The following is a 14,728-nucleotide window of genomic DNA, read 5'->3' as shown; positions in this document are numbered from 1 at the left end:
ATCATCTTCCAAAGCTGTAATACACATTCTCTGAGATGCCAGTGTGACTGTCAACCCATACGCACTCCTGGAGCATCAAGAACTGTGGATCTGAGCCCCAGATAAGATACCCAGCTGGGCGTGGAGTGGTGTGAAACAACACAGGAGCTGCTGGGGACTGTGCCACCTGCCCCGTGGGAAGCCCAGGCAGGGTGGGTAGCAGCAGGTGTAGTTACTGGCCGCACTGGTTCTCCAGAGCAGCAGAGGGAAGACTAGTGCTTAATCTCGTCATAGCTGTCAAGGCATTTGGGAAAGTTACATGCGCTGCTGAGTGTGAAGGGGCGAGTACCCCTCATGTAGGAGGCTTTCAATAGGGTAGCGTTGTGGGCGCTGTCAGCATGCATTTTGGAGTCAAGCCAAATTTTTTATTCCTAACTGTACCGCTTATTAGCTATATTATTTTGACGAATTTCCTTGTACCATGGCTTCCTTATTTATAAAACTGTGTTAATCTGGTATTATAGAGTTTCTCCTGCCTTAAACAACTGTACTTCATTTTTAATAGCTTCTTATAGTTCCTTGTATAGTGTAGTATTCTTTTGAATGTAATCCAAGTTAGGGGAAGGATGGGGTAGAGTGGAGCTGAGTGAGGGAAGCACGTATAATCTTTAAGTTCCTTCCCAGACCAATGATTCTGGAAGATCAGTGAGGAACATAAGTTGCATCTATTCTCTTTTTTCACAGATGGAGGACAGTCATTTAGAATAGTTCATTGCAGGATACTTTATATATATCAGAGAAAGAAGATGTTTTATGATTTAAATTTACAGACACTGAAAGAGGGCCTTTATTTAAGAATTATATTCAATCATTTAATTCTTAACCGTCTTTGCTCAGACCTTCTGGAAAAGTCTCGTGCTGTTCGTCAAGCTAAAGATGAACGTACTTTTCATATCTTTTACCAGTTGTTATCTGGAGCAGGAGAACACCTAAAGTGTAAGTTACAAAGGTTTTTACTATTTTATATTCACTGGAATATCTCTTCTAATATTTTTTTGAGAAGAAACAATTTTGGGAAACAGTTTTTTACACACAAAACACCAAATTTCCAGCTGGTTAAAACATGAAAATCAAAATGAAATTGAACTTCCATGCCATGGGGTAAGTACTTTATTTTAAGCAGCAGATATTGTAGATAATATAATCTTTGGTACTTTTATTTCTTTTTAAAAAATTTTAAATTAGAAGATAAATGATGCATATTTTACAACTCTTTCAACATTTTAAAATATGAAAGTAAGGGAAAAGAAATTTATCTAATAAAATTAAGTAGAATATATATTTTTATTTCTAAATTTACAACTGAATATATGTTATTGCTCCCACGAGTACTAGAAAGAACCTGTGGTGGATATTGATTGATTGATTGAATGTCATGAATCACAAGGACCAGAAGTTTAGCGTTGGGCAGGTACAAAGGAGAGCTCAGGTCTGGGTCAGAATTTTGCTGGGTTAGAAATATATGAGAGAGAGGAGAAGATGCATAACTTTCCCATCTCTTCTGATTCTCAAATTTAGTGTTTCTGCATGATTATATATTATCTAGATATCAAAATAGACACATATATAGTAAAAACTTTTCTCATCTGGTGTCTAGGCTTTTGCTAACCACAGACATCTGTGAAACTTTTGAACCCAAAAATTAATCAGAGAAAGACCTGCAAGGGAAAAACCAAGCAACAAAAAAAATAGAGTTATTGCCAAGGAGAGACTAAAAATTCAAGATTATGCGATATGTAACACTGAAGAGAAGAAAATGCTCAGGCTTTTAGACTGGCAATAACTGCAATAGGAATAAATTCTTTAAAATGATCCAAGTGTTGAAAGAAATAGAAAAAGATAGCTGCAGGCAGTACCCTGTAGAAGTGAAATGTGATGTAGACAAGAATCAGGGGACAGGGTGACCTGCAGAAATTCTCTGCAGGAGGGCGAGAGAGCCAGTCACAAAGAAAGCTGGGAGCACATTTGCATATCTGTTACATGGATAAATAGCCCTGCTCTTTTGAGCACTCCTGAGAAATATTCTTTGGCTCTCAAGAATGCATTTGTCAAGAGAGTAAGTTCTCTTTAATCAATGGCTCCTACAGTACAAGTAGTCAGTGTGGGTACCTGTTATGATAGTCTGCTGCACCACATCACATCATCATTCTAAAGGCAAGTTAACCACCATGCAAGCAGGCTTGGGGAAAGGGTTTCAGGGCCTTTGCTGGGCTTGGGACTTGCTTGATCCACGGCACTGTATCTTTAGCTCATGTCCATGGTAGTTTTCATATTCACTTCATAGTGTTTGCTGCAAACTACTTGCTAAGATAGGAATATAGAATATGGGTTTAAAAGCTTTCCTTCAAAAAAGAGGGCTAAAATATTTAAATCTGAAAACAATAAAGTTTTATCATCTGGAAAATTGACATCATTTCCCAGATAACCGATTTCAAACAGAATATTGTACAAACTGCCATCCCCAAAACTCCTGTTAAGGTTTTTGCATCATTAACGTCATCATTTTCCTTCGTTGGTACAGATAACAAAAACATGTATGTTTGTGTATTTACATGAATATATAAAGAAAAAACAAAAAACATTTTGCTGGCAATGGGTTGCATGGTGACCACTGTTCTCCTGTAACGGCACAGTTTGAATGCAGGTGTGGCTTAGTTGTCTTCATGAGTATTTATTAAATTTTCTTCCATTATATTTCCTTTTAGCTGATTTGCTTCTCGAAGGATTTAATAACTACAGGTTTCTCTCCAATGGCTATATTCCTATTCCGGGACAGCAAGACAAAGATAACTTCCAGGAGACCATGGAAGCAATGCACATCATGGGCTTCTCTCATGAAGAGATTCTGTGTATGTGTGATTTCTCTGAGATTCTCATACTCACTTTCCTAAGACTTACACATTTGGGGTAAATCACCTAAACTAGAAAATGATTGGGAAAGTAATGAATTGTATGAAATCCTGAAAAGACATGTCTTCCTGAAAAGTTTTGTATAGCTAATTTTTAGCACAAAATAAATGAGAATATGTCTCCGCTACATTTTGAGGCAATATTAATTTTTTTTTTCTTTTTATCAACGTGAAGCAATGCTTAAAGTAGTATCTTCAGTGCTACAGTTTGGAAATATTTCTTTCAAAAAGGAGAGAAATACTGATCAAGCTTCCATGCCAGAAAATACAGGTAAACTGATGAATACTGACTTTATTTCTATTTCAGTGGCTTGTTGTGCTCTCCAAGAACGTGTTACAATGCAAGCATAAAAGCACCTCTGAAGCATTTCCGAAGGGACCCTCAAGAGTAGAGTGACAACCTCGTGTGCTTACACGAGGGTCCCCCTGATTCTCTAAATGAGGACAGGGGACAGGGCGTAGGATGAAAAGTAGCAGCAGTCTCTGCCTTAGCATGGAGGAGGCCTTGGGAATTGAGGGAGGAGAATTCAGCCGCAGGAGGCCACACGCTTGCCTGAGAGGGAGCTGCAGCTGCTGAGTTCCAGCCAGTGTGCAGCTTGCCAGGATTATAGGCCCAGTGTTGCCAAATATAAGTGACTTTTCAAAGAAAAAATGGAAATCTAGGTTTTAAAGGAAATGTTCTCATTTTTAAATGTTGACAATGGTTTTAAATTTGCATTGGTCAGAAACAAAAGTTTGTGACCCAGATATATTTTTATATATTTATTAAATATATATTTAATATAAAGTATAAATATATAAATATATTTAAATTATATATTTATTATATATATAAAATATATATTAAAAATATATATATCAGTTCGCTTCAGATGGTCTGGAGAGAAAAAGAAAAGTGAGGATCTCTATATTGCCTTGACTACTTGATTATTCCAACAAGTTAGTTATCTTGCCTCATGGAGGCATCCACAATCCCCTGTGGCAGGTGAAGGCTGACATAAAGTCACATTATCTGCCCTTGAAATAATCCTTTTTTGTAACCAATTTGAGGCTTGATAACAATTTAATTCTGTGTGGCTCTTCTAAGGGGCCACTCCTGCTGCTTCTTGGTCATCATTTCCTGGCCAAACTGTGACACCTTCTCTTAGGGCTGTTGATTTCCAGGACCATTCATCTGTCATTCAATCAAAGTAGTTTGATTGGCGGCTGGGCCTCCATCCTCCGTATGGCTTTTCCATGGTTAAATAGACTAAAAATGGAGCCATCTAAAATGCAGAGTAAGGCACATATTAGTATAGCTTGGCTTTGAAATTTTTAAATGACCCATAACTAGAAGAGGATCAGGTCACGTCAGTCTTGTAAAGGCAGGGAGGCTGGGCATGGTGGCCATGTAGTCCAGCTACTCAGGAGGCTGAAGCAGGGGGATGGCTTGAGCCCAGGAGTTCTAGGCCGTCATGTGCTATGCATATCGGTTGCTGCACTGTGTTCAGCATCAGTATGGTTGCCTCCCAGCAGGACCACTAGGTTGCCTAAGGAGGAGTGAACCAGCCCAAGTTGAAAATGGAGCAGATCAAAACTCCCATGAGATCACGCCTGTGAATAGCCACTACACTCCATCCTGGCCAACATAGTGAGAACCTGCATCTAAAAAAATGAAAAAATAGGCAAGGCAGTCAAATGCTGACTAGCCGTCTCTTGTAGCCTAAAAATGAGTGTGTATTAATTTGAAGGGATGGAAGATATTTTTCATTAGACCTAAAACTTGTCTGATTTTAAGACTTTTATTTATTAATACAATTTAATTATTACTAAGGTTTTTCAAGTGTTTATTGAATATATCGTGAGTAGATTATAAGTAAAAAATGTAGGATTTAGGAGACTTTTTACACTTCAGTTGCACAGAAACTCTGCCATCTTCTTGGGATGAATGTGATGGAGTTTACTCGGGCCATCCTGACTCCCCGGATCAAGGTCGGCCGAGACTATGTGCAAAAAGCCCAGACCAAAGAACAAGTAGGTTTCATGTTCATTCTTATTACTGATTTGTTTGAATGATAAGCCATGGCCATTTGGCCTTCTGATTGACATGTAACAAACTGAATCAATACAAACTGTCTTACATGGGTGTTTTTAGATACTAATTGAGTGGTTTTTTTAGTATATTTACTTTTTCATTTTCAAAAACATTTAAAAGGGGCTGGGTGCGGTGGCTCACACCTGTAATCCCAGCACTTTGGGAGGCTGAGGTGGGTGGATCCCCTGAGGTCGGGAGTTTGAGACCAGCCTGACCAGTATGGTGAAACCCTGTCTCTACTAAAAATACAAAAATTAGCTGGGTGTGGTGGCATGCACCTGTAGTCCCAGCGACTCAGGAGGCTGAGACAGGAGAATTGCTTGAACCCAGGAGGTGGAGGTTGTAGTGAGCCGATATTGCACCATGCACTCCAGCCTGGGCAACAGAACGAGAGTCTGTATCAAAAAAAAAAATTTTTTTAAGGTGATTTAAAATTTTTAAAAAATTTTTTTTTAAAGTAAATGTCAAATTATAATTTCCAGTTTTCCCCAGCTAGATAGATAATCCAGTAGACAAATCTGCATACTTTGGGAACCAGGCCAGCAGAAGGGCCCCTGCCACCTTGTCCCTGTGCTGGGCGGTACGGCAGAGAGAAAGTGCCAGCTGACTGAGCTGACTCAGGGCGGACAGTGCTGCCCAGAACCCAGGCGCGTGGGGAGGAGTGTATTTGTATTAGGCATCTTTACCCATCCCCCAAATTATTATTCCCAGTGTTCATTTAATTGTACTAATATTGCCTTCTATTGATGTGTAAAACTGAGACATGATTAAGTAGTGACTGCTATCTCAACTTTTTCGAGTGCTGTATAACACTAAATTCCATAAAACAGCTATTTATGCTTTGTCGAGATGGTTTCCAGAATGAAAGGCTGTTGTGATTTAATTGCAGGCAGATTTTGCAGTAGAAGCATTGGCAAAAGCTACCTACGAGCGGCTCTTTCGCTGGCTCGTTCATCGCATCAATAAAGCTCTGGACAGGACCAAACGTCAGGGAGCATCTTTCATTGGAATCCTGGATATTGCTGGATTTGAAATTTTTGAGGTATTCTTCCCCCTCTTCCTCTTTCTCTTCCTTCTTTTTATTTGTTCTTTTAACAAATATTAAAGCTCACCGTGTGCCCAGCACATACCAGGCACTGGGGATATAGTCCCTGCCATTCTTGTAGAGTCAAACAATAAGTGGCATATAACCAGTGAATCCACAGGTCTGTGAGAATGCAGAAAGGGTGCTGTGATAGAACTGGAGGCCAGCTTGAGACAGCTGTTCAGGGAAGATGCCTCTGCAGCGGCAACAGTTAGGCTTACTTGAAGGATGAGACGCTGCCAGCCTTGGTCAGTTTCCCAGCATAATGAGAGCAATTCCGGTGGTCTTGTATGGGACAGAACTTATCAAATGTTCAAAGCTGCTAGAAAGCCAGTGTGACTGGATACAGCTGACCAGAGGGAGAGAGGAGTTGGAGACATGGAGTAAAGTGTAGGGCCAAGTCGAGAGGCCCTCAAGGGGGCCACTGTAGTGGAACACGAGCAAGATGACGGGGGCTTGGCTGGGGAATCAGGAGAGGAGCAAAGTGAGAGGGAGGTGCCTGGACAGGCAGTGATCTGTGTACTGCAGATATAACCGGTGTTTAACAATAGATTTCACTGTTGATCTGACTAGATTTGTCCAAACACTTACTCATCATCAATGTGGAAAAGGTTCACAGTCACACACCTGCTACAGTTTTGCAGGGAAAAATTTTGCATAAAATTTTGGGCATCTAAAAATTTGTATCTTTATTTCCATAAATATAGATGTGAACCATGTAAATATAGTAAGGCACAAATATGAAATGCTTTTTGTGATCATCCGTGTGTTAACTTTAGTCACTATTGGGTAATGAATTGTCTTATTTTAAAATGAACCCCTTTAAAATTATAAGTCTATCCTCATAAATACTGAACCTGCCACTGCCACTCTAAGAGATTGCTTTAATGTGTATTGATTTGTAAATAAATTGAGAAATCACAAAAAGTGGCTGGGTACAAATTGCATTAAAAAAATCTGTCACTTTCCTCTACATAAATGATCAGAAGATATAGTGAAAAAAAAGACTCTCATTTCCAGCTGCAACAAAAACAGACAAAACACCTAAAAATAAATTTTAAAAGAAATGGGCAAGATTTAAATGAAGGCAACGTTACAGTGCTGCTACAAAAAAGAAGACTTGAACAAGTAAAGAGACATACCCTGTTCTCGATGGGAAAATGTTACATTTATGTAGATGGTAAAAATGCTAAGTTGTTCAGTGAGTGTTATTTGTCATGAGAAAAGAAAAGAAAAAGCCTAAATGTCCACCTTTAGGAAATTGGTTCAAATTGTTATGTTACCTCCATACAATGGAATACTATGCATCCATTGTAAAGAATGGGCTGGCTTTATATTCTAAGGAAAGATCCCACAACGTAACAAGATACATCGTTAAGTTAAAAAAAAAAAAAAGCTAGGTTCACACACATACACACATTTCTGAGTGCATAGAATATTTCTGGAAGAATCACAAAAATAGGAGATACTGGTTGATTATAGGGAGAACAAATAAGTTTCATTGAAGTGAAACTGACTGGTGCAATTCTGTGTACATTTTGAATTTTATACCATGCATTATTGATTTAAAAATCAATTAAAATTATAATTGGTAGTTTAAATATGGAAGACAAGTAGAAATTCATTTTTAAAAACACCATTCTTGGCCAGGCGTGGTGGCTCACACCTATAATCCCAGCACTTTGGGAGGCCAAGACAGGTGGATCATGAGGTCAGGAGTTCAAGACCAGCCTGTCCAAGATGGTGAAACCCCATCTCTACTAAAAATACGAAAATTAGCTGGGTGTGGTGGCGGACGCCTGTAATCTCAGCTACTCCAGAGGCTGAGGCAGAGAATTGCTTGAACCTGGTTGGCAGAGGTTGCAGTGAGCCGAGGTTGCGCCACTGTACTCCAACCTGGGCGACAGAGCAAGACTCCTTTAAAAAAAAAAAAAAAAAAACCACCATTCTTTGTCATAGCCCAGGCTAAACAGAGCAATAGGATGTCATCATCCTGAGGCAAAGCAAAGTTCACCTACATGAACAGGAATAAGCAGAATCCGGCAGTCTGTAAATATGAGGCTTGTCCTGTGTGCTAGAAATACAGTGTTGAGCAAGGCAAGCACTGCCTCTGCCCTCCTTACGTGACCTCATTCTGAAATAGTGAATTTAACAGCTCCTGGAGAATGGGAAAGATTGGAGTGGCTTTTTCAGACTCTAAATCAACTCCTTGGAGATGGATTAAATCCTCTTTAATTGAAAATCACTTTTTATAATGAAAGAGGTTATTTATGGGCACATGCAGCTTGTGTGAACAGTATAGAAGCAGGAAAGAGGTTGAGCACTTCTAGTGTATAGGATTAAGAAAATTATACCTATTAATTCACCCATCCATCCATTCACCCAATCAATTTTTCTCTTAAAAAATGGGCAGAGTTCACAGAGAAGGAACAGAAATGACAATAACATGAAAAACGCCCAAATTCACTTTATGAGGGCAGTGCAATATCACTTTTGATATTGCAAAGGTCAAATATTTGATAAGGGAAGGGAATGCTTAGAGAAGTAATGCAGAGCCTCATACTAAGCGCATTCCATGTGCCCGGCCCCGCTGAGCTCCAACAACAATTTCGTGCAGTAAAGATGATTCCTTTCCTACCTTACCTTGGAGCCCGCAGCCTGAGTGACAGTGGAGTGGGACAGAACCAGACGCATTCTCCACCCCAGCTTAGATGCACGCCCACCACCTCGCTCACCTCCCTTTGCCTCTGGTTTTTCCAAGCCTTTGTTTTTCTTCTTTTTCTTACTGTCTCGTTTATTTATTTATAGTCCTTAACCCATTCACTAATAAGAACTGAATTGTTTTACTTGCAGAGCATTCAGTTAGCATATTAAGTTTATTATCTTTTCATTTTAGCAGTTCAGTAATGCGGCCATAGACAGTATGTTCTTTCTCTTTACCTTTTCAAAAAGGCTGTGTGTGAGAGAGGGATTGGGAGACCACCCCACCTGGTTTAGTCACTGTCATTAGCTAGAAGCAATCATGTACTTCATACCTAATTAGTAATTTTTAATGAAAACATGTTTTATAACTACCTGACTAATTATTCCCATTTTCCCTCTGCCTCCCCGTGTTTGGAAAATTACTCTTTGACATTTGTAGCTGAACTCCTTTGAACAGCTTTGCATCAACTACACCAACGAGAAGCTGCAGCAGTTGTTCAACCACACCATGTTTATCCTGGAACAAGAGGAATACCAGCGCGAAGGCATCGAGTGGAACTTCATCGATTTCGGGCTGGACCTGCAGCCGTGCATCGACCTGATAGAGAGGCCTGTAAGAGCGCTCTCTTGCTCGTTGTCTTTCATTTTCCATTCAAGCAGTGACCTTAAGCGGCATAACCCAAGACAGAAATTACCCAAGCTATTCAGTGGTGAAATACTTTTCTGATCTAAATTTTCCAGAAAGGTGATACTCTGATAAAATATCTACAGAATTTAAAAGTCAGTAGCATGCCAGTAAAATCCTTCTTTAGCTCTCCTCGCAGCTTGATTCCTGTCCTTGCTCGCATGGGTATACTGGATAGTGGGCTCCGCCCCGCACAGACTGCAGATGGCCCTGTGTGCTGGCATTTGTGTGTACCTCTCAAAGGATGTGGAGCTCCACCTGACAGTTTATTTAGCTGAGAATAAGATGTGTCATGTAAATCCATTTTGCAGATAACTGAGGTTTGGCCTTTTAAAGTACAAAGAGGTTTTTATTTTGCCAGATTTTTTTTTTTAATGTGAAGTTTTTGTTCTCAGGGAAGTCTTGTCAGATGTATTTTTAGTGGCAATCTTAGAAAGCATCAGAAACTCTTTTCTTGGTGGTTTAATGTTCTGTAAAAATACATAGAACTCATTCACATTCAAGCTTTGAGTGTATAACTCATTCACTTTTGGAACTCGACTCCATGTGATCTCAAGCAAGTATTGACAATCTGGTTCTGTACTCCTTATTTAGCTTTTGCTCAACAAGGTATCAGCTTCATTTATTTTATTTTGCTATCTGCCAAAATATAAGAAAAACTAAAACATGATTAAGCACTGACATCTGTAGTGTAGAGAAAGCTCTAACACTAGTTAAGTAGGTATGTTTGAATAACTCAGAGTTTTCTCCTAGGAGGTACAGCAGGCTTCTGGTTCTTGCTGCTCAGTCTCTGGTTGCCACTTGTGTTCTTCATGTTTGAAGGTGTTGGCGGTCTCGTGGCTAGAGATCGTGGATGGCACAGCACCCACAGTCAGGAGGAGCAGTGGCACATCGGGAAGAGGAAGAACCTAGAAGGCATTCACCCATATTAGAGATGTAGTTCCAGCGCATTAGAAATTTGAGTTTAAGGAAAGCAATGGATAATTTTCATTTGGCTTTTATAATACATAAGAAATCATTTTACCTTTCAAGGCACGTTTACAGCAAAAAATCTTAAATGACCTATAGTTGTGAGGATAGTTGCTTCTTTGTAGCTTACAGGGTCATTTAGAGGTGGCATGCTTGTAGTGACTTCCAAGTAACTTGTGCATACACAAGCACATGAACACATTTCATTACATTTCATCACTGCTTTGTTGCCTAAAGAATTGTTTGGGTATTTATGTAAATAAGAGAAGGGAGTATTTCACATTAGTACTGTTGATGACTATAGGATATGTTTTTTGAGATGCTCATTGTATGCGTCCATATGACACTGGAAGTCCTACATTTTAAGAATATAATGATTATGTATCTGCAGTTTTATTTTAGGATGGACGAGAACCCATAAAATTTGCTAGGTCAATATCTTTATAGGAATAATTGTGCCGAAAGTCTTCCAAATGGAAAATTACCTGTCCTATTTTTTAAAATGTTTTTAGAGTGTTTTTAAATCTGATGGTTTTGTGACCTTTAAATGAGTCTTACAAATATTAATTCTTAATGTTACTTAATTGCATTTCTTTTGCTTTATCCTCTAGGACAAAATACTTTACTATTTTTTCATGTATTTTTTACTCTCACACAATAATTGTACTCTAAAGGTGAAAATGATGGGGTAATTAAACATTTCAACCCTAATAACTAACTCCAAGCAAAAATAGGTGAAGTAGAAGGCCAGGTGCGGTGGCTCCCACCTGTAATCCCTTTGGGAGGCTGGGGCAGGCAGATCACTTGAGGTCAGGAGTTCGAGACCAGCCTGGCCAACATGGTGAAACCTCATCTCTGCTAAAAATACAAAAAATTAGCTGGGTGTGGTGGCATGTGCCTGTAGTCCCAGCTACTCGGGAGGCTGAGACACGAGAATCACTTAAACACAGGAGGCAGAGGTTGCAGTGAGCCGAGACTGCACCACTGCACTCCAGTCTAGGTGACAACATGAGACCCTGTTCCCCCAAAAAAATAAGTGAAGTAGAAGGGGTTTGATGTTTACGTTTTTAATTATTTTCCAGGCCTTAAGTGTAAATATTGTTGTAGTAGAATAAGATCCAGATAGCAATTTATTGGACCAGGTGTGGCGGCTCATGCCTGTAATCCCAGTGCTTTGGAAAGCTGAGGTGAGAGGATCACTTAAGACCAGGAGTTTGAGACCAGCCTGGGCAACACAGTAAGACTACATCTCTACAAGAAAGTTTTAAAATTAGCCAGGCATGGTGTCATGTGCATGTACTACCAGCTACTCAGGAGGCTGAGGCAGGAGGATCCTTTGAGGCCCTGAGTTGGAGGCTACAGTGATATGGTCACACCACTTCATTCCAGCCTGAGTGACAGAGTGAGACCCCATCTCAAAAAAAAAGAAAAGAATTTATTAAATCCTCAGTTATGGCCTGGAAATGCAGATTGGGGGTGCCATGGGGATATGAGATAGTATATACCATGGCCTCGGTCCTCAAGAACCTGATCTTGAAACCAGAGAACAGAACACAACATAGTGGTGAGTTCATTGGTTCCTGGGTACGACTCTAAGTGATGCTGGGTGAATTCAGAAAAAGGCAAAGGCCACAAAGTAGGCTGGCCGTGTTGCGGAAGGTATTACAGGTGTAGATGCTGTGCAGGGAGCACTCCAGGGATGAGTTTTATGGTCAGAAATTAGCAGGCGAACGGCACATTGAAAGTGGTATTTTAGGGAAGTTATTTGGCAAGTGTCCTAGTCTGTTTTCTGTTACTATAACTGAATAACTAAGACAGAGTAATTTATAAACAAAAGAAATTGATTTCTCGTAGTCTGTAGGCTGGGAAGTCCCAAGTCTAGGGGCTGCATTGGATGAGGGTATTCTTGCTGGTGGGGACTCTCAGCAGAGTCCTGAGGTGGCACAGGGCATCACATGGCGAGGGGGGCTCCTAAGAAATGGCCAAACTTAAAATGGCTTTTTATGACAGACCCGCTCTCATGATAACTAACCCACCTCCTCAACAACCCACTGATCCATGAATGAATTAATCCGTGTGCTAGGAAAGAGCCCCCGTGACCCAGTTACCTCCTAAGGCCTTCTCTCTCAACACTGCTGCATTAGGAATCAGGTTCCCAACATGTAAACTTTTGGGGAACACATTGAAACCACAGCAACCGGGCATTCAGAAAGTATTGGAGCTGGGAAGTCATGATGTTCTTAGTCACCAGTTATGCCCAGACACTGACAGGCAAAGAGAGAACTAGTTAACTCGTTCCTTCTTTCCTTCCTATGCTCTTTGTACTGGTACTTGTAGACTCTTCGTTAAGCCTTTGGAGTGGACCCTTTATTCCCTGCCTAAATAGTCCTAATTTAAAGGAGAGATCACTCAGAAAGGGGAGGGAGGGAATTCAAGATTTAATGCTGACTCACTCTATACCTCAATTTGAGGATTATTCTACTTATTCATAGAAATATAAAATCTGATTAAAAAATAAAAACATGGCCAGGCACAGTGGCTCACGCCTGTAATCCCAGCACTTTGGGAGGCTGAGGCAGGCAGATCACCTGAGATCAGGAGTTCGAGACCAGCGTGGCCAACATGGTGAAACTCCATCTCTACTAAAAATACAAAAAGCAATTAGCCAGGCATGGTGGCGGGTGTCTGTAATCCCAGCTACTCGGGAGGCTGCGGCAGGAGGATCGCTTGAAGCCAGGAGGTGGAGGTTGCAGCAAGCCAAGATCGCACAACTGCACTCCAGCCTGGGGGACAAGAGCGAGACTCCGTCTCAAAAAATAATAATAATAATAAATAAAAACATAACATTTTTAAAACTCCATGAGAGTTTATGATGACGGGGAATTTAACAACAGCCTGTGGAATGACATGGGATAATGATCCCATTGATGTTCCTTGCAAAATGGAGAGTGAAAACAATACTTTCTAGAAGGAAAATGCCATAAAAACGTCCTCTGTGGTGGCACCTGACAGGCCCGTGCCAGGCTTACCCCATCTCACATAATCCCAACCCCTGCCTCGCAAGATTGTGGGCTGGTAGCAGGCAAACCTCTGAGTTCAAAAGCTCTCACAAAACCTATGACCAATATTCAGAAACATAGGCTTCTCAGCTTACAGCTCCTGGAAATACCCAGTTAAGAGAAGGAATGATAATAGAGATCTTGACATTGAAGGATGAAGTGGAAAAAATAAAAAGGAGACACAATAATGATATTCATAATCACGCTGTCACCAAATCATTTAGAAAAAAATGCAAATTTTATTTGAGAGACTGTCAGAATTTAGGAAAATTCTCATTAAAAGTGGCTAAGAATGTAAAAGGGTAAAAGGAGGATGTTTCTGTTATATTAACATTAATGTGGAACTTCATTTCTCACACTTGTTGTGTGATTGGGGTGGATTGAGTTACCTGCCACTCTGAGCTCCTCTAAAGTGACCTAATCCCAGTTGCCTCAGATTACTGTCTTCTTTTAGCTGGTCTGAAGCCCTGACAATTCTTTCAGGTGGAAGAGTTCTGGAGTAAGGATCTCCATTGCAGAAGGTTCCCTCAGCTTCCACCCGCGGGCATTCAGATCACCCATCCCTTTCTCTGACCACGTTATTACACTGTTTCATTTATATTTAACCATAGCCTCTAGCTACTTTTAAAAACAGCATTTGTGTGTATTGCCAACTCTTCACCAGTAAATATGAAGGCTTTAGGAGTTGAAGAGAACTGATCTTAGAGTTTTATTCAAAAAGCTGATTTCATGAGTGTGCCCTAGAACTGATACGAGTTCAGTTTTATATCACACACTTGCCATATCTGCAGTGTGGTAATAAATGATAACCCAGAAACACTAGAAAACAGACCATCACTACTTAAATATCTTATTTAGCTTTCATGTGTCATTTACCTCCAAAAAGGAAGTCACTCCAGACAATGTGAGCTCTAGGCCTTTTGAAAAATTGAGACATAATTCACAAACCATGAAATCTACCCTTTAAAACTACAATTCAGTGATGTTTGTAGTATATTCATAAAGTTGTGGAACTATTACCACTACCTAATCCTGCCACATTTTCATCACCCCCGAAAGAAACCTCTTACCCATTAGTGGTCACTCCACATTCTCTTCCCTCAGCCTCCAACCACCACTAATCTACTCTCTGTCTCTATGGAGTCATCTAGCACTTTTTCTTTTCTTTTTTTTGTTTTGAGATGGAGTCTTGCTCTGTTGCCCAGG

At 40.2% G+C, this 14,728-nt stretch overlaps 1 protein-coding gene across 11 annotated transcripts in view; it reads left to right on the top strand.

Annotated features, from left to right (window-relative positions):
* The window catches only part of LOC105474109 (myosin heavy chain 10), a 153,887-nt gene that overhangs the window by 76,831 nt on the left and 62,328 nt on the right, over positions 1–14,728 (top strand). For all 11 annotated transcript variants that reach the window (XM_011728488.3, XM_011728500.3, XM_011728518.3 and 8 more), the window contains 6 exons: positions 877–975; positions 2,745–2,888; positions 3,124–3,219; positions 4,843–4,961; positions 5,912–6,064; positions 9,249–9,422. In XM_011728488.3, coding sequence (XP_011726790.1) covers positions 877–975; positions 2,745–2,888; positions 3,124–3,219; positions 4,843–4,961; positions 5,912–6,064; positions 9,249–9,422 — 785 coding nt within the window. The remainder of the gene's footprint in view (positions 1–876; positions 976–2,744; positions 2,889–3,123; positions 3,220–4,842; positions 4,962–5,911; positions 6,065–9,248; positions 9,423–14,728) is intronic.

Source organism: Macaca nemestrina, chromosome 17, assembly GCF_043159975.1.
Source record: "Macaca nemestrina isolate mMacNem1 chromosome 17, mMacNem.hap1, whole genome shotgun sequence".
In the NCBI taxonomy this organism is placed as follows: domain Eukaryota; kingdom Metazoa; phylum Chordata; class Mammalia; order Primates; family Cercopithecidae; genus Macaca; species Macaca nemestrina.
The sequence above is the reverse complement of the archived record's forward strand: the minus strand, read 5'-3'. Positions and strand labels throughout refer to the sequence as shown.